Here is a 21,204-nt window from a genome sequence, read left to right as displayed (position 1 = left end):
CAGAACTGGTTTTTGAAATTTGGCATGGCTGGCTCTCCAACGACAAATGAAGAACTTCAGGGAGCTTGAAGCACACCTTGTTTTTTAACCCCTACCCCTCCTCAAGATCTTTACTGAAATCCAAAAATGCACATGGTGTAAGACTCAAAAGCAAAATTAAAACCTCAGACAGACAAGAGTGGGATTTTTCTAGTCGCAAGTTTCTTAAAATATAAGTTTCAGGGACAAAAATATCTGGTGGGATTAGTGAATTCACATTGAAAAACTGCTAACATTTTTCCCGTGGGAATATTTACTGATCTAGACAGCAACCCAGCTTTTGCCTTCAGTAGAACTCTGCAGTTGTACAGCAAAGAAATCAACAGCACTTTGTAGGGACTTGGATCGCAGCAGCAAAGCTGGAGATTTGAGCAGGTGCAAACATAATGCCAAACTCCCTCTTACGACAGTCTCCTAATTCTTACTCTTCATGGAAAGAGACAGAAGAGTTAAATCCAAATTCTCAACATCTCAGAAGAAATGCTCACAGCCTTTTGACTCCAGGGACACAAACACACAAAGCTGAAGACTTTAGAAGTCCACACTTAAAAAGAGGAGCAACTCATTAGCAGTTTTAACTGAGTGACAGAGATCTTATACATCGAATGTGCTGATATGCAGCTAAAGAAATTAATACAGATGAATATGGTTTCTTAAATTCAGAAATTGCAGAAAATTGATTATCAAAGCTTTCATTGCATGGTGCTACTTAAATAGGATAGCAGAAAGTTATAACTTTGGAAGATACAAGAAATGAATGGACAGACATAAGAGCAAAATTTAAAGTATAAGAGCTTCATTCCGGTTGGTTTTTTTTGAGAATGTTAGCAGAATACATGCATTTCAAGCACCTGTATCAAGAAAAAAGAGAAAGTACACAATTTGCTAGCATTCATTCCCACAGCAAAAAGATGTTTTAATATCTATAAATTGATCTGTTTAAACTACCATGTTATTAGGAAAAAGTGACGGAAATAATGTGGTTGTTAAATAGACACAGAAAAAGTCATTGACAAATGTCTACACATATTCACGAAGAAGTAGTTGCAAACAAAGAACATACGATAATTTCCCTTATACAGTAAAAGGAAAATATAACAAATTATTAGGTAATAGTACATGTAATGGTGGCATTACCAATGCTTCCCTCTCGAGCACAGAAACAAGACAGAGCTATCCTCTGCTCGCATCCCTTCTCTCCAACTCCTGATTAGAGCTCCTAGCTAGCCTAATAAGCACTAAAAGAGAACACTGTGAATAAAGATCAGAAGGAATAAAACTAGACTCTTCCCCACATGACAGGACTGAGTACAGATGGAGTTAAAAAGCCTTATGGACAAATTTAGAATTAAGAAGTCAAGTCAGTAAGTAAGACCCTAAATAAAGGCCAGTATTCCAAAATGAACGCCAAATTTGGCAGTTTTAGCTGCAACCTGTAAAGAGCTTGACAGTTAATCTTCTCATCCTACCCCAAGGAGGAAAAAAACACAAATAAACTAGCAAATCAAGATCTTCCTTTGAATTTATCAGATAATTGAAGGCAAAGGGCAATCTACCGCCTTACAATTTGTAGCAGAAGTGAGTATAGAAGAAAGCTGAGATGAAATGATTGAGACATATCAGTGGTAATACTGATGAATTGTCAGAGACTGGATGTGAAGGAACTTGAAAGTTACAAACTCTCTAGAGCTACAACAATCTTATAAATCCCACGCAATTCTGTGGGCCTCATCTCTAAAAACCTTGTCAACTTGTTATAGTGAAAAGCCAAGAAACATCACCTCATATCCCTAGGAAAGGAGGAGGAAAAGTGACCCTTCTGAAATAATTATCAGTGCATTTTTATTTTAAAAATACCTGTTACCAGAGCATAATCTCTTGTAGTTGGTATGGCATTAACACCTCCCCAGTCCCTTCTAGTTTTTCTGTATTAACTAAGAGGGCAGAGGAGAAATAAAGAGGGGAACTGCTTCTCACAATCACAACTGGAGCACACAGACTCACTGAAGAAGTAAGAGTTAAACTTAATATTTTAGAAAACTTTCCATCCACAATTCCTTCCCACCACATTAATAGGGCTTTAATAGGGCAGGGAATTATAGACAAAGTAATTACAAAGTTCAAATTGGTTAAAAAGAAATTTTGGGTGAAATGCAGAAACAATAGGGGAGAGAAAAGTCAAGGCAACTTGTTACCAACAGCTACAGTAAACAATAAACACAAGCTACAAAAACTATAATAAAATAACTTCTGGCCAGATTAGCACAAACTGAGAAGTATGCAAAAAGGCAAGAACAGGGGCAGTACAATGGTGTTGTGGGTTAAGATGCTGCTTGTGACACTGGCAACCCCTATCTGAATTTTGGTTGAGGTTCCAGATGCTCTGCTTCCAATACAGTTCCTGATAATGCACCTAGGAAAGCATCAAAGGATGGGCAAAGTACTTGAATTCCTGCCATCCTAATGGAAGAATAAATTTGTTGCTGATTCCTGGCTTCTGCTTGACACAGAGCTACCTGTTGCAAGCATTTGTTAAGTTAATCAGAAGATTGAAGATCTGTCTCTCTCATTCTGTGTGTATGTGTTTTCCAGATAAATAAATAAACAATTTTTTTCAAAGGCAAGAAAAAGAATGGCATTGTGGCACAACATGAATGTCAGTTTAAGTACCTACTGCCCCACTTTCAACCCAGATTTCCACTAGTGCACCTGGAAAAAGCAGCGCATGTCCCAAGTACATGGGTTGTTATACCCACATGGGAGACTCAGATGAAGCTGCAGGCTTTTGGTATTGGCCTGGACCAGCTCTGACGACTGGGACCAATTGGAGAATGAATCAGCTAATAGAAGATCCCTCTCTCTCTCTTTCCATAATCCACCTTTCAAAGAAATAAACAAATCTCTTTCTTTGAAGGCAGGTAAAAAGACAATTTGGAGAAACATAGGAAGGAACCAAAAACACTTTCAGATAAAACAGACTTGGAATTTTCAGGTGAAGAATTTAAACTGACTGATCAATATAGTAAGGCTTTAAATAGAGAATATAGATGCCATGCCAGAGCAGATGGCTAATGTAAGCAGAGATACAAAAGCTGTAATAAAGAATAAAATTGAAGACCATAAATAACAACAGATCGAAGAATGCCTTTGATGGGTTTATGAATAGGTTGGACAGTGCCAAGGAAAGAACTGCTGTCTGGAAAATATTTCAATAGAAATTTTCAAGGAAAAAAGATTAAAATATAAAATATCCAAAACAATGAGACATTCTTAAAAAGTGTATCATGCACAATTGAAATATAAGGAGAAAGGAAAAATTAAGAATTTTTGAATAATGCTTCAGAATTTTGCAAAATTAATGATACATTTGAAGCCAAATTCAAAAAGAAAAGCAAAGCACATTATATACAAACTTGAGAAAAAAACAATGGCGGGGGACTCGCAAGATGGCCGATATAGGAGAAAGACTGTGAGAGAGCTCACAGACAGAGAGGGCTAGAACGCGACAAAAGCGTAAGTGGAGCAGCATAGAACTACAGGGAGAAGAACGTGAAGTTCCCTGGACAGTGTGGAGCCAAAAAAATCCACACAACTCGGAAGAGCAACCAGGGAAAAACAAAGCAAAGGACAGGGAAGACGACTTTCCGCTCCTGACCTGCTGAGTCACCTCTGAGTGCAGACGCTGAAAGCCGCCGACCCACCCAAAGACCGACCCGCAGACGCTGTGGCCGTGAGGACCGGCGGTGATTGGGACCCGCTGGCATCTGCTCACCCTGGTCACCAGGACTCGCCAGGACCTGCCCCGCTGCGGACACCAGGACCCTGAATCACCGGGACCCGCCGGCATCTGCCCACCCTGGTCGCCAACCCCCGGGACCTGCACCAGCCGCAGCCTCCAGGCTCCATCGCGACCCGCGGAGACCAGCAACGGACGCAGCAGTCGGGAGACGCACCAGCGGCCAGGATTCCCACCAGAGGAAGAGGCAGACTGCAAGAACCTGAGGTTTGAGTGAGTTGGGTGGGGACAGTGGTGGGTTGGAGGCTTCGGGAGTTGGCCCCCCAGGGGCACGGACAGAGCCTGAACACAATTGGTGCTCGTCTCCCCGCCCCTCCCCCCCCCCAGACTCCAGCCTCTAGAGACACAGGGCGAGTGCCTTGAAACTGCCAAAACTGTGTCTGGGAGAAAGGCAAAAGGCACACTGGATACTCCCCTGTGCCTTTGCGGTCTGGCACTCAGCTGGGCGGTGCTATCCCACAGGAACCCAAGCACGCCTCTGGGCTGGGCAGTTCCCTGCTAGCGCCGGGGCGGTCGGTCCCCTGCAAGTGCTGGGGTGGGCGGGCCTGCGCAGGAGGCGTTTCCAGAGAGCACCTGGAACACCCCACGCCCTATAGTCCCTTGCTCCGAGCCCTGTGATCCAGTGCACAGGGGGCGCGCACAGAGAGTGCCTTCACTCCCCCACGCCCTGTGGTAGCATACCTGTAGGGGACGAGCTGAGAGTGCGCTTTGAATCCTCTGGGCCCTGGAAGTGGCGCTCTGAGGTCCAGTGTTCTGGAGACGCACCAAAAGTGCCTTGAAAATTCCCACACCCTGCTACTCCACACCTGCAGACTCCGATCTCTACAGGATAGTGCTTGGAGACCCCTCAGCATACTGCTGCCTAGGTCTCTCAAAAAAGAAACACTAACACAATGGGAAGAAATACCAGAAAAGGTAATGATCCAGATGAGAGTGCCAACACCCTACCAATAAAGGATCGAAAGCCAATGTCTATTTCGGAGATGCGAGATGAAGACATAGAAGATCTACCAGACAAGGAATTCAAAAAAATAATGTTAAAATATGTCAGAGACAATGAGAAGAATTGGGAGGACTTCAAGGAATTCAAGAACCACATAGCCTCAGAAATACAACAAATGAAAAGTAAAATCCTTGACTTAGAGCACAAAATTGAGAGCCTAACCAACAGAACAAATACAGCAGAAGAGAGGATCTCTGAAACGGAAGACACACAAAACGAACACACCCAGTTCATTAAACAGCTGGAGACAAGTCTGAACAAAGCCAATAAGACCATACAAGAAATGAAAGACAACCTCAGAAAATCAAATATTAGGATTATTGGCCTTCCTGAAGGAGCGGAAAAAGAATCAGGAATGCAAATGGTGCTCGACGAAATTATATAGGAAAACTTTCAAAACACTTGGAACATGAATCCAGCTCAAATCCAGGACGGTCAGAGGACTCCCAGCAGATATGACCCAAAGCGATCTTCACCCAGACATATGGTGCTCAAGTTCCACTCCAACGAAGACAAAGAAAGAATCCTGAGACAAGTACAAAGCAGAGAAAAGATCACATACCGGGGAAAACCAATCAGGATCATGGCTGACTTTTCTGAAGAGACCTTACAAGCAAGAAGAGAATGGACAAAGATCTTCCAAATCCTGAATCAGAACAACTGTCAACCAAGACTATTGTACCCAGCAAAGATCTCATTCGTATTTGAGAAAGAAATCAAATACTTCCACAGCAAAGAGAAATTAGAAAAATATGCCAGCACAAAACCAGCTCTACAAAATCTCCTTAGAAATGCACTAATTCCAGAAAAGAAGGAGGTGAATCATAAGCAAAGATGGCAAACAGGAAGGTCTCCCCACTAAAGTCCACACAAGGAAGGGCAATAACACAGATATCAACACCCACAAAAACAAGTATGGCAGGGCAAAATCACAACCTCTCAATTTTAACTCTCAACACAAATGGCCTGAACTCACCAGTCAAAAGGCATAGATTAACAGAATGGATTATCAAACAGCACCCAACTATCTGTTGCCTACAAGAGACACATCTAACCAGAAGAGATTCGAAGAAGCTGAAAGTGAAAGGTTGGAAACAGATATTTCATGCCAATGGACGAGAAAAAAAGGCTGGGGTAGCTGTCTTAATTTCAGATGATGTGGACTTCAATCTGACACACATCAAAAAGGACAGGGAAGGACATTATATATTGGTGAAGGGACTGATCCATCAGGAAGTAATTACCATTGTGAACATATATGCACCAAATTCAAACGCACCTAGCTACGTGAAGCAATTACTCACGGACTTAAGGGGAGACATAGATATGCACACAATAATAGTGGGTGATCTTAACACCCCACTAACAACTATAGACAGATCAACAAAACAAAAACTCAACAAAGAAACAACAGAACTCATACAAACAATAGAACAACTGGACTTGGTTGACATTTATAGAATTTTTTACCCTAAGGCCACAGATTATACATTTTTTTCAGCAGTGCATGGCACCTTCTCCAGGATCGACCACATGATAGGACACAAAGCAAACCTAAATAACTTCAAAAAGATAGCAATCATACCATGTACCCTCTCAGACCACCACGGAATGAAGCTGGAAATCAGCAATTCAAAATGCCCCAGGAAATACAGAAACTCTTGGAGGCTGAACAATATGCTACTAAACGAACAATGGATCAGAGAAGAAATTAAAGATGAGATCAAAAAATTTATGGAAACCAATGAAAACTCTGACACAACATTCCAAAATTTGTGGGACACTGCCAAAGCAGTGCTACGGGGTAAACTCATCGCAATTGGAGCTCATGTCAAGGCCCAAGAGAGGCGCCAAATACAGGAACTAAACACACACCTCCAGGAACTGGAAAAACAACAGCAGAAGAGCCCCACACACAATAGGAAACAAGAAATCATCAAAACAAGGGAGGAAATCAACCAGATAGAAATAAAAAAAACCATACACAAAATCAATGAATCAAAAAGCTGGTTTTTTGAGAAGATAAACAAGATAGACACTCCACTGGCCCGACTGACAAAGAAAAAACAAGAGAAGGCAAGAATTAACAGCATCAAAGATGAAAAAGGCAACATAACAACAGACACCGCATCCATTAAGGCCATAATTAGAAATTACTACAAAGCACCCAACTCCAACAAATCAGAAGATCACCAAGAAATGGAAAAGTTCTTAGACTTCTACCACTTGCCAAAACTTAGCCCAGAGGCAACAAACGACCTGAACAAACCCATAACTGAAGTAGAGATTGAATCAGTGATTAAAGACCTCCCAACAAGGAAAAGCCCAGGCCCAGACGGCTTCACTACAGAATTCTACAAAACATTCCGAACAGAGCTGACCCCAATCCTCTACAAACTCTTCAAAACAATAGAAAAAGAGGCAACCCTTCCAAACTCATTCTATGAAGCCAACATTACCTTAATCCCAAAACCAGACAGAGAACTAACAGAGAAGGAAAACTACAGACCTATCTCTTTGATGAACATTGATGCTAAGATTCTCAACAAAATCCTAGCCAACAGAATTCAAAAACACATCAGACAGATCATTCATCCAGATCAAGTAGGATTCATCCCTGGAATGCAGGGATGGTTCAACATTCGAAAATCTATAAATGTGATACACCACATCCAAAAACTGAAAAACAAGAATCACATGATAGTATCAATAGATGCAGAAAAAGCTTTCGACAAAATCCAACATCACTTCCTACTAAAAACCCTAACCAAGGTAGGCATAGATGGAAAAATCCACAACATAATTAAAGCCATATACGAAAAACCCAACGCCAGCATCATACTGAATGGAGAAAAGCTGGAACCCTTCCCACTGAGATCTGGAACAACACAGGGATGTCCACTTTCTCCACTGCTATTCAACATAGTCCTAGAGGTACTCGCTGAGGCCATAAGACAAGAAAAAGAAATCAGAGGAATCCAAATGGGAAACGAAGAAGTCAAGCTCTCACTATACGCAGATGATATGATTCTTTATGTAGAAGAGCCAAGAGACTCAATACAGAGACTGCTAGAACTTGTACGAGAGTTTGGTAGAGTGGCAGGGTACAAAATTAATGAACAAAAATCAACAGCCATAGTGTATACGAACAGCCCCAAGATGGAAAAAGACTTAACCAGCAAGATACCATTCAAAATAACAGAGAAAAGTATGAAATATCTGGGAATAAATCTAACCAAAAATGTAGAAGACTTATTTGAAGAAAACTACAAACTGCTTAAAAAAGAAATTGAACAAGACCTCAAAAGATGGAGTAACATCCCATGCTCCTGGATAGGTAAAATCAATATCATTAAAATGTCTATACTGCCAAAAGCAATATATACATTCAACGCAATCCCAATCAAATTGCCCAAAACATTCTTCATGGAACTGGAAACAATGATCCAAAGGTTCATCTGGAAGCACAAAAAACCACGGATAGCTAGAACTATCCTCAAGAACAGGAAGTTAGCAGGGGGAATCACAGTTCCGGACCTCTGGACATACTATAGGGCAGTGGTTATCAAAACAGCGTGGTACTGGCACAAAGATAGAGAGGAAGATCAATGGAGCAGAATAGAAACGCCAGAAGGAAACCCACACAGATACAGCCAAATAATCTTTGACAAAAAGACAAACGACAACCCAGGCAAATGGGAAGGTCTGTTCAATAAATGCTGTTGGGACAACTGGTTGATAGCCTGCAGAAACAAAAAAATAGATCCACATCTCTCACCATACACTAAGATCAGATCTAAATGGATAACAGATCTAAACCTACATCCAGAAACCTTCAAACTTTTGGAAGAAAATGTTGGAAACACACTGGAACACTTAGGGGTAGGCCCTCACTTCCTAAAAAAGACTCCAGATGCAGTAGAAATCAAGACCAAAATAAACAATTGGGACCTCATCAAACTAAGAAGCTTCTGTACAGCTAGAGAAACAATCAACAAAGTAAAAAGGCAACCCACAGAATGGGAGAAGATCTTCGCACACGACATAGGTGATAGAGGGCTAATATCCAGAATATACAAAGAGCTACAAAACAACCAAAATGTCAAAACAAGCAACCCACTCAAGAAATGGGCACGGGAAATGGGCAGACACTTCACAAAGGAACAAACCCAAATGGCAAATAAACATATGAAAAAATGCTCAAGTTCCCTGGCAATAAGGGAAATCCAAATTAAAACATCAATGAGGTACCACCTAATGCCAGCAAGACTGGCCCACATGAAAAAAAGCACCAACGACACTTGTTGGCGAGGTTGCGGGGAAAAGGGAACCCTACTCCACTGCTGGTGGGGCTGCAGGCTGGTACAGCCTCTATGGAAATCAGTATGGAGAATATTCAAACAACTCAAATACAACATACCGTATGATCCAGCAATAGCACTCCTAGGAATATATCCAGAACACTTGTTCTATGAGAAACCAACATGCACTCCTATGTTCATAGCAGCACAATCAGTAATTGCAAAAACATGGAAACAACCAAAATGCCCATCAACAGAGGATTGGATAAGAAAGCTATGGTTCATCTACTCCATGGAATACTACTCAGCTATTAAAAAAAACAAAATGCAGTTCTTTGTGGCCAAATGGGCCAAACTGGAAACCATAATGCTAAGGGAAATGAGCCAATCCCAAAAGGTTAAATACCACATGTTTGCCTTAATTTAAGATGATATGATGTTATGTATAACAAGTTATGTTTTGAATGTTATATGTTGTATATAAACTAAAATTGAAGTATAGGTGAGGTGGTCACAGAAGGTGGCTGGGAACCCGCATTTACTTTTAACATATTGGTTACTCATTACTATGTCAATTAATTCCATAATGATGTAAATTTTTGCTGATGGTATGTTGGAGCTTTCAATTGACTGGGATGATACTCTGCTGGCTCTGTCATCAGACCAGAGAGGGTATACCTAAGAAGCCGTTGAACTTGACAGGACAATAAGATGCTGGACTCTATGTTTGGTATACGCTTGCAATGGGGAAATCTCAACTGAACTTGAGCTGTGTTCATGCAACAAGGTGGAGGAATCCACCATGGTGGGAGGGTTTGGGGAGGGGTGGGGAGAACCCAAGTATCTATGTAACTTTGTCACATAATACAATGTAATTACTGAAGTTAAATAATAAATAATTAAAAAAAAAAAAAGAACTTCAATTACAATGATCAATTCAAAAAAAAAAAAAAAAAAAACAATGGCAAATCTTGTTAAAAATCAGAGAAAAAAACTATCCTCCGACCTTCTGTATAATCCAGCATTTCGACTAGTGGGTATGTATCGAAAAGACTTACACTCATTGCATCAAAGAGATACCTTTTCCACCATGGTTTTCATAGCACTGTTCAAAGCAGTTACAATATAAAATCAACCAAAGTGTCCATCAACAGATGATGGATAAAGAAAATATGGCATATATGTGTATGTATGCACACATGTATACATATATAATGGAATATTATTAAGCTATTAAAGGAATGAAATTTTGTCATTTGCAGCAAGTTGGTTGGAACTGGAGAATATCCAGTGTTGAGTGAAATGAGCTAGGCACTCAAAGAAAAGGATCGTATGCTATCCCTTGCAGGTAGGAGCTAAGATGAACGGAAAGAAAGAGAGAGGGAGCAGGAGAGAAAGGGAGGGAGGAAGGAAGGTGGGGGAAGGGAGGGAAAGAGGGAAGAAATGGAGATCAGTGCAATGTCATAGCAAGCTAATCCTCTGCCTGCAAGCGCCAGCATCCCATATAGGCACCAGCTCATGTTCCAGCTTCTCAAATTCTGATCCAGCTCTCTGGTTATAGTCTGGGAAAACTGCAGAGGGTGGCTCAAGGCTTTGGGCTCCTGCACCCACTTTTCGGCTTCCAACTTCAGATTGGCTCACCTCAGCAAGTTATGGGCATTTATGGAGTGAATCAGAAAATGGAATCTCTCTCTGTCCTCCCTGTGTAGAAAAAATCCTCCTTTCAAACAAAAATAAATTTTTAAAAGAGAGAAAGAAACATCCATGTGTGTCTGTCTTGCTGAAAACAGAGTTTTGTCCAATGTTTTCAATCTTGATAGGAGTTACATACTATGATAATTTTAATGATTTTGTGACTATTTAAAAATTTAACTGCACGAATGAAGTTAAATAGTTTTCAATTGGTTGTTGTTTACAGCTGCTGACTATTTTCCTGTTGAACTATGTGCTGAATCAAAATTTAGTAATTAAGCCTTTTGCTATAAATTAAAAATATTTTATCAAAACATAAAACATTGAATGGAACAAAGGGAAAATTTTTCAAACTTTCTTGTCCTTAGGAAATTATAAATTAAATAGATTATATAAATGTATATAAATTATAAATTAAGTGATGGTAACATATCCACACACTTATTATGGCTATTAGGATTTTAAGAAGAAAATAATACCAGTTTTGCTGAAGATCTGGAGCCTCAAGAATTCTTCTGGGACACAATATGTGCTGGGCTGCTTTGGATGGCAGTTTAACAGTTTCTTCTAAAAGTGAACATATTCTTTCCATATCATCTGTAATTATGTGTCTAATATTCACCCAATTCATTTTAAAATATTTCCACTCAAAACATTCATGCCCAAATTTATTGCAGTTTTAATCATAATTATCAGAAAATAAAGCAACCTAGGTGACTTTGATAGGTGAGTGGGTAACCATGCTCTGATACATCCACATAATAGATGATTCGTGATTCAGCCTAAGAAAAATGAGTTTGAAGCCTGCTGCTCAGAATTCACATGCAAAGTAGAATAGAATGGAAATTCCTAAAAGATTAAAAATCTTTCTTTCACATAAAATAGAAATTTCACTCCTACCTATTTATTAAAATATGAAATAATCATTAGCACTCTTATTTTTGGTGCAGTAGCATTCACAATTAGCAAGAAGTGGAAACAACCTAAATATCAATTGAAAGATCAAAGATAATAATATGGATTATGGTTTCTACATACGAGAGAATAGCAGTCAGTATTTCTGAAAGAACTTCTGTACAATAGTACATCACGGATGAACCTTGACCAATAAGGCGCAGAAGAACAAACAGTGCATTATTGCACAAATATGAAATTTGTACAACAGTCAATCTGCTAGATGCAAATAGTGACATGGTATTCGGGGAGGGCTAGGCAGAGGGGAAAACCGAGAGTATGTTTCAGTCAAATAAGATAATGAGTGTTATAAGATAATGAATGTTAAATATTGTACCTCCAGGCAACAATAATTATTATACAGTTGCAAGTTTAATGTATTATACAATTACAAATACAATTACACAATGTATTATTTAGTGCACGGAAGGATTCTCACTACAATAAAATAAGATACAATCTATCAGGTCACCATAGACATGGATAAATGTTAAATACATACTATTGAGCAAAAGAAGCCAAACACATATTGTAACGTTCCAATTAGATGATAACCTGGAAAACATAAAACTACAGAGACATAAAAAAAAATGATTAATGCTAGCCAGGAGTTCAGTAGGAAGAATCAGAGTGGATGAGGTACCGGGGATTTTTGGGATAAACTGTTCCATGTGTTGCAACAGTAGATAGTTAACACTGTGCATTTGTCAAAGAGCAGAGCTTTGCAACAAGGAAAGTGACCCTTAATGGATACAGCCTCCTAAAGCATAATTTAGGAAAATAACAATCCCCAAAGATACAGGCTGTAGTCTGAAAATCAAGCTGTATGACAAATGCTGCTGCAAGAACATGTAGTATCTACATTTGAAAAGATGTGATGAAAACTGTGTTTTACTGCTGTGAGGTTTCTCCTGAAAACTCATACCCATGCTAATCATGAAAAAAAAAATCTGACAGATTTTGGTAAACAGTAATCCTACAAAACTTGTGACTTCTCAAAATAGGCAAACTCATCCATAAGCGGGGAAGTCTGAGGAACTCACACATGACCAGAATGGCAGTGAGGGAGCCTACGAAGTCGTGACGCCGGACTGTGTTGAGGTATCCTGGGCTGTACTCTGTTCTAGAAAAGAAGACATGAGGCCCAGCACTGTGCCACAGTGGGCTGAACTGCTGCTTGCCACACCTCAGCAAGCTTCACCACTTCATATCCAGATCCTACTAATGCTCCTGGGGTCGCCCAAGCACTTGGGTCCCTACTAAACTCCTGGTTCTCTTGCAGCCATCAGAGAAGAAGCCAGAAGATGGAAGTGATGTGTGTGTGTGTGTGTATGCAACTCTGCCTTTGAAATGGCCACGTAAATGTTTAAAAAAGAAAAAGAAAATTAAGTAAAAAACAAAAAACTTTTGAATTAACTATGACTTCCTGTTAAGAACAATGTATCAAATTTGACTTCTTAATTTTAACAAATATATCATACTAATTTACTATAGTAATAGCAGAAAACAACTGGGAGAGGGGACATACTTAAATTCTACTAGTTTCTCAATTTTCCTATAAACCTAAAACTATTCTAAAAATAAAATCAGTCGTATTTCTGTAGAAATGTAATAAGCAGGTACAAGATTGGCACCAGAAAACAACATTTACAATAGATCATCTGCCCCCCCATAAATTATACAGCAATAAATTCACTGGAGGATATACAAAACCTCTCCAATAAAAGCTACCTGTTGTTTCTGAGATAATTAAAGTCCTACATAGACAGAGGCATGCACAATATTTGCAGATAGAAAAGGAACTGTAAAGAGGAAAATTCTCTCCACATAAATTTTTATATTCAAAGAAAATCTAATACAGTTCAAACACTTCTTAAAATTTTAACTCTGGAAATTTACAAGTTGATTCTAAAAAATTCAAGACAACAAGTTGGAGCCAGCATTGTGATGTCACAAGTTAAGCACCTGCCTGCGATGCTGAAATCCCATATGTCAGGCTATAGCATTACATCAAGTCCCAGATGTTCTACTTTTTATACAGCTCCCTGCTATACAGCTGGGAAAGCAGAAGAGGATGATCCAAGTGCTTGGGATCCTACACTCTAGTGGAAATCTCGAAAGAAGCTCCTTACTTTAACCTGGCCCACCCCCCAGCCATTGCAGTCATTTGGGTAGTGAAGCAGGGGCTGGAAGATTCTCTCCCTTGCTCTCTCTCTTCTCTTTGAAACTGCTTTCCAAGTAAACAGACAAAAATAATAATAATTTTTAAAGATTTATTTATTTCCAATTTAAACATTTTAGAGAAAGAAGGCGAGATGGAGAGAGAAGAGGGGCAGGGATGGGGAGAAAGAGAGAGAGATCTGTTGGTTCACTCCCCAAAGAACCGCAGTAGTCACAGCTGAGCCCATTTGAAGCTGGGAGACAGGAGTTTCCTACAAGTCTCCCACATACATACAGGGGTTCAAGGACATAAGCCATTCTCCTCTGCCATCCTAGGCAAGAAGCAGAAAGCTGGATCCGAAGTCCAGCAGCTGGGACACAAATCAGTGTCCATAAGGGATGCCCATTTTCCAGGTGGAAGATTAGCCTGCATTGTCACCAAGTCAGCTCATTCAAATTAATTTTAAGAGGCTCTTTATCCTACAGTAAACTAGGTCTGGCGCCATAGCTTAGTAGCTAAACCATAGCCTTGTATGCCGGGTGCTCCACATCCCATCCAGCTCCCTGCTTGTGGCCTGGGAGGGCAGTAAAGGATGGCCCAAAGCCTTGGGATCCTGTACCCACGTGGTAGACCTGGAAGAAGCTCCTGGCTCCTGGTTTCAAATCAGCTCAGTTCTAGCCTTTAGGGCCATTTTGGGAGCAAAACCAGTGGTTGAATATCTTTCTCTCTGTATCTCTCTCTCTGTATGTCTGCCTTTCAATAAAAATAACTTTAAAAATCTTAAAAAAAACAATAAACTGAACACTTATAATTCAGACAAAATTAAATTAGAAAAAATGCATTATAGATTCAAGTATAAGAAAATAAAATGGGATAGAATATAGAAACAGCAACACATTGCATAGGATTGGGAAAGGATGATTATATATGATTGATTGATTCTTAGATTTGTACTGATTAGAGCAATTTTTTTAAAGATTTATTTATTTTTATTACAAAGTCAGATATACAGAGAGGAGGAGACAGAGAGGAAGATCTTCTGTCCAATGATTCATTCCCCAAGTGAGCGCAACAGCCGGTGCTGCACTGATCCAAAGCCCGGAACCAGGAACCTCTTCCGGGTCTCCCATGCGTGGGTGCGTGGTCCCAAGGCTTTGGGGCATCCTCGACTGCTTTCCCAGGCCACAAGCAGGGAGCTGGATGGGAAGTGGAGCTGCCAGGATTAGAACCGGCGCCCACATGGGATCCCAGTGAGTTCAAGGCGAGGACTTTAACTGCTAGGCCACGCTGCCGGGCCCTGATTAGAGCAATTTAATTGAGCAAGAGCATTTTTTTTACCAGTAAAACAGGACTAGTATAAAAAGCTTGTTTGCCTGAATACACAATCTGAATTGTTTTTTTTCATCATAGAATTCTGTTCAATAAAAGATGCTGGATCAATGAGATGCCTATATGTAAGAAAATTATACCCCTACCTATAATCAGTATAGAAATTCCTTTAAAGGTAATGATATACAATTTTTTAAAAAATTTGTTTCTTGTTGGAAAGAAATATTTACACAGAGGAGAAACAGAGAGAAATATCTTCCATTCACTGGTTCACTCTCGAAGTGGCCACAACGGCCAAAGCTTAGCTGATCTGAAGCCAGGAATCAGGAGCTTCTTCTGGGTCTCCAACATGAGTGCAGGAGTCATCCTCCACTGCTTTCCCAGGATATAAAGAGAGCTGGATCAGAAGCCAAGCAACCAGGACATGAATCAGTGCCCATATGGGATCCTGGAACCGAGAGAGGAAGATCAGCCAATTGAGGCGCCATGCCAGGCCCATTATACATAATTCTTTTAAGTAAAGCATTGTAGTACATCCACATGGCAGAAATGGGTAGTGATTTCTTAAATACTTGGATAGTTTAAAATACTGAAAAAGTGAGAATGTGGCCTATTTTTTAAAAAAATAACTCATTAATAAGAAGATTCATCTTCAGAAGTAAGAAGGCAACACAGATTTTGAGAAGATACTTGCTATGAATATCTGGTACAGGATTTGCACCCTAATATATTAATACTGATATAATCCACAGAAAAATAAGACAAGGACGGACAATTTGATAGAAATAGGGTGGCATGACTGAAATGAAAGACAATCTCAAGTTTGATGAGAATCTGTGGAAAACACAACTCATGCAATGCTGATGAAATAGTGAATTCTTTCAGGCACTTTGGGAAACTCTTGGTTGTATTGTAAGCCAAAAATAGGCATATCTCTGAGGCATATACCTCATAGCCTAGTTTTTCAAGAATCACGAACAAGATTGTTCATAGCAGCATTACTTTTAATAGCCAAAATTAAGTAACTACCCTACTATAAAATTTCTACCCAGGAGAATAAATTTTTATGTTATGCAATGAAACATAAATGTCTTGCCTTTTGTAGTAAAAAAGGAATGAACATTGATATGCTGCTATTTTACATTAGTTACGTAACAAATATTAAAAGGCTTACAATTCAGAAAATAAGTGAACTAGACCTAGTCTCAACAGAACAGATACATTTTACAGACATATTGTTAAATAAAGCAGAAACAAATGAATACATGTGAAATCCATGCATTTATTTTAAGAAAAGTCAACCACAAATAAAAATAAATCTGTGGCGCAAGAAGCCAGAATCATAGAGAAGATAGTGAAAGGGAGCAGGAGTAAGACCTGAGACACTGCCAATGTTCTCTTCCTGTCCTGTCTTGGGTAGAGGCACGTGATTACCACAAGAAAACTACAGTTTCTGTCTGCATGCTTACCTATATAATTATTTTACTTAAATTCAAAGGTTAAAAAAGTCTTCATATATATTTTCATGATACTCATATTAGAATTGCACAATCTTTCCAAAAGTCCTCGATCTAGATTATATACAATGTAGACTATGCAATACATACATTAATGGTCTGTTATATAAATAGTACTTCATTTGCAAACAAGAATCCTGTGCCTGGGCTGATGTCTAAGAGTATGTTGTTGCAGCAACCACTTGCCTTTCTAAGTCTCAAGTTTTTAAATCTGAAACAATGGTCTTAATGATATGTGACTCAGAAGCAATCAAATAGAGTAAGAATATTTGGAGGTACTAACATTTACAAATCACCACAGGATGTTACAGTTATATAGGCAAGGTGGTCTCTTCCTTCAGCGAAAGACAATAATACAATTAGTCTTCAAGAACACTGTGAAATATGTGCTGTGAAAATTATGCATGGATTGTAAGCATGTTTTTATACCAACAAACTCTGAATTCCATTTTCCACCAAGTTTTAGAAGTATTCTCCTGTGTAAATATAGCCAGAATAGCAACACAAAAAGGTAGCAATCAAAAAATTTCGCCATTTTCAGAACACTTACTATAAGCATGTTCGTCTACTTTACTGGATTCTGAGCTACTTGATGATAGACAGAATCGGCCTTTCTCATTGTAGATTTTAGATGGCAAAGTAAGTTCTGAAGAAGTTACACAGACACATGTTTCCTCTACCTCTCATCCTTCTTTTACCCCTAGCATTTGTCATCATTCGATTTCGACTGAACTGAATTCATATTCTACCTCATCCTGGAAAAAAAAAAACTTCTAAATCAGAAGTTATCACAATTTTTTGATTCTTCTCCAAAAACCAACTGGCTCTTTTCCTATTCTGAATTCCTCAGGACACTAACTTTGGCCTTTACCGTGAATCAGAATGACTCTAAACAAATGCAAGTTAGATGCTTCAATCAAATAACTTAAAATCCCAGAAAACAACAGCACTCAGTGTTAAATTCTTAACACACCTCAGGAGTAACAAGACACAAACTCACAATCTAGAGGGCTACAACTGAAAACTGGCCTGCTTCACTTGACAAGTTTTGGTTTTTGAAAAACCAAAAACTTGTTAATGATCATGAACAGATCAAACTTAAAATCTACAAGAAACTCTACAAAATACAAAGTAGTAGCACAGGATTCCCATGCCTCTAGCTAGTTTATGACTACCAGTTAGAATTAACTGCCATACTTTAGAAGCAGTGCCTACTTTCTTTCTTTCAGTATCATTTATTTAGTCATAATTTCAAATATTCTCCAATTCAATTTCTGGTGACTACATAGCAGGATAGCCAAATGATTAGCAAATGGATCCATGAACAATATGCCACTGACCAATATTTATGAAAATGAACAGTGTACAGCCTGGTATTTTTAAAAATCATTGATTTCCAGCTAGCCAGTTTTAAGAGAAAAAGTGGGTAGTTACCTGGTCCTTGTGCCCAGATGGGAAGCATGAAGAGATGGAAAATTTGATGGAGTGGAAAACCCATGGAACTTGGTGGCAAAATCTTCACTAATGCTGCAAGTATTTTTTTTTCTAACTGAACTCTAGACAGAAAGGAAAAATCACCTAGGCTACGGACATTCACACCAGCTTATCAGTTTCCGTTTCTGAACTTGCTCAACTTAAAGTTCTGTTGCAACACTGGTCTGTGAAGATGTGTTTCTGGTGATTGTTCTGTGGTTCACATATCAGTCATGCTAAAGCTCTAAAAATTTGCCTGCTTGCATGGGGTACAGGGTGGAATTTAAATAGTTCTTTTACCAAGTGTTACTAAGCCTTTCCTAACGTTTATGTTCTGTTATTTTCTCCATCACAGATAAAAATCTTGCTTAATTCTCAAGGACTGAGGGCAAAGGAAACTTGTATTTTTATAGTTATGCTATTATCTCCAAAAATATTCTTTGCACCTAAATCTGTATGACTTCTCCTGTTAAACAACTGGGATAGAAAAATCTGAAACTGACTTTCTTGTAGCATCTGTATTTAACATTCAAGTTAAATATAATTTACTTATTAAAATAAAAATAGAAGGTGGCATTTTGGCATCATGGGCTGAGCTGCTGATGGAGTACTGGTATCCCATATGGGAACTAGTTTGAGTCTACTTAATCCATTTCCTATCCAGTTTTCTGCTCGTGGACTTGGGAAAGCAATAGAGGATTGACCACGCTTGAGCCTCTACAATCACATGGGAGCCTCCTGGATTATAGCTTCAACCTGTAGCTCTGGCCACTGCAACCATTTCGGGAGTGAACAAGCCAATAGAAGCTTTCTCTATCTCTCTCTTTAAAATAAATAAAATGAATCTAAAAATAAAATAAAATGAAAATAAAGAAATAAAATAGCCATATATATTATTGTCCTGTCTTATAAACTCTTCTCTCTTCTTGTCCATACATACTACCTTATAAAGAGAGAAAACATTCTTGGCCAGCGCTTTTGGTTTCCCACTTTTCTCCTCAAATTCCAACTGAGTCAACTGTTTATTGACATCTGATGTGCATAAATTCCCACCAGCTTATGCAAGATGTCTTCCTTTCACGAATATCTGGGAAAAACTGGGCTCATTCCCTAACAGTTCACAACCTAACAATGCATTTCAAAACTGGAATTTCTTTCTTCGGCACTTTTCTTACATTGTGATAGTGATTGGTTTTTGGTTATAGATTATGTGTTACAGATAAGGGGACATCTATTACTTCTGAAACTATGGAGGAGGTGGGGGGGGTGCTCATTTATCGTGAACAAGGAAGTCTCTGGTGTCCAACAGCCTCTGAATCAACGAGTAGCATTGTTACTTCTGTGGGGGTAGGAAATGAGTCATTCCTTGTAAAGCAATCTTCAAAAAAGGTACTACAGTTTTGAAGAATTACTTGCATGCCAAATCCAGGGATACCATATCTAAAGAATTAAAGGAAAATAAGGTAATTATGTTTGCCTTTGGATAATAAAATCAAAGTCCAAATTTACTCACATTTGGAAGCCAGCAAAATGGCTTAATAACCCAACCCTTCACTTACAGTGTCCTTGGGCCTCTGCATCCACATTGGAAACCTGGAAGAAGCTCTTGGCTCCTGGATTTGGATCTCTTCAGTTCCAAGTATTGCCGACATATCGGAAGTGAATTAGAGGATAGAAGATTCATTCTCTCTCCCTCTCTCTCTCTCTCTCTCTCTCTCTCTCTCTCATCCATTTTGTACATCTGTCCTTTTTCTAAGGATTTTTTTAAAAATCTCGAGACAAGTGAAAATGGAAATACAGCATAGTAAAACTCAGAAGATGTAGCATAAGTAGTTCTAAAACCTATGTATACAGAAATAAATCCTTATTTTAAGAATGTTTAAAAAATAAATTAAGGTAAGAAACTTTACACCTCACTCAATCAGGAAAAAAACTGAGTGTAATGTGGTTGTTGTAGCCTATATTCCCACCAACACTGAATGAGGGTATCTTTCTCCCAACATCCAAGCCAACAGGTGTAACTACATTGTTAAAGACAAGAATACTGATAGCATTGTCTAAGCTATCTTAGAAGACACCCAGAGATTGTTTTGTAACTGTTTTGTTAGCTTTCTTCATGTTAAAGAAGTACTTCTTAAATTTCAAATGACTATGTTAAAATTCTTTTCAAATATTTCCAATATCAGTAACATCTTGGGTTTTGTGCCTCTTTAAATCTTACTCATCTGAAAGTCATTTTGTTAAATTTTATCTATTTTCATCTTCATTTAAAAAGCAGGTGGAGAGAACAACAGATAGAGACAGGATAGAGACAGCTAGACAGAGAGTCACCATCTGCTGATTTGCTCCCCAAACACGTGCAGAAACTGAGGCTGAGTCAAACTAACGCTAAGAACCAAAAATACAGTGCAGGTCTTGCACATGGATGGAAAAAACCCAGTCACTTGAGCATCACTACAGTCACCCAGTGTCTGTGTTAGCAAGAACCTGGAGTCAAAAGTCAGATCGTTTATTGGAGCCAGGTACTCTGATACAGGACGTGGACATCTTACCAAGATGCATGTCCACTCTGCATCAGTAGCTTGTCCTCTCTGTTCTCATTTACATTGAGAGCGTATTGGTTTTGTCAGGCATCCTCTGACACTACTCTGTTTGGGGAAATGATGGCACTATCCTTTTATTGACAGGATAGAATGATAACACAGCTCTCTACTTGCTCTTCATTGACACACACAGCAAGCGAAGCACTGTCTTCTTAGTATGTAGTAAGAGTAATACCCAACTGGACAGGAAGAAGAAGGTTGCCCCATTGCTGCTCCCTATGCGATTTCCACTATTACCATACAAAGTGATCTTTTCTGTAACTGAGTGATAGCTAAAGCCCCAACACTCTATTTATCACCCAATATGAAAGGCAAGAGAAGCCTTCGCTGACTCAG

The 21,204-nt window shown here is 39.1% G+C and overlaps 1 protein-coding gene across 1 annotated transcript in view; it reads right to left on the bottom strand.

Annotated features, from left to right (window-relative positions):
* Positions 1–18,368, bottom strand: part of LOC101531945 (OX-2 membrane glycoprotein-like) — a 32,225-nt gene extending 13,857 nt beyond the window's left edge. Inside the window, exon 1 of the mRNA XM_058661871.1 lies at positions 18,227–18,368. Coding sequence (XP_058517854.1) covers positions 18,227–18,290 — 64 coding nt within the window. The 5' untranslated portion in view covers positions 18,291–18,368. The remainder of the gene's footprint in view (positions 1–18,226) is intronic.
* Between the last annotated feature and the right edge of the window lie 2,836 nt (positions 18,369–21,204).

Source organism: Ochotona princeps, chromosome 3 (assembly GCF_030435755.1).
Source record: "Ochotona princeps isolate mOchPri1 chromosome 3, mOchPri1.hap1, whole genome shotgun sequence".
Taxonomy (NCBI): Eukaryota; Metazoa; Chordata; class Mammalia; order Lagomorpha; family Ochotonidae; genus Ochotona; species Ochotona princeps.
This window is presented reverse-complemented; position numbering and strand designations above follow the sequence as displayed.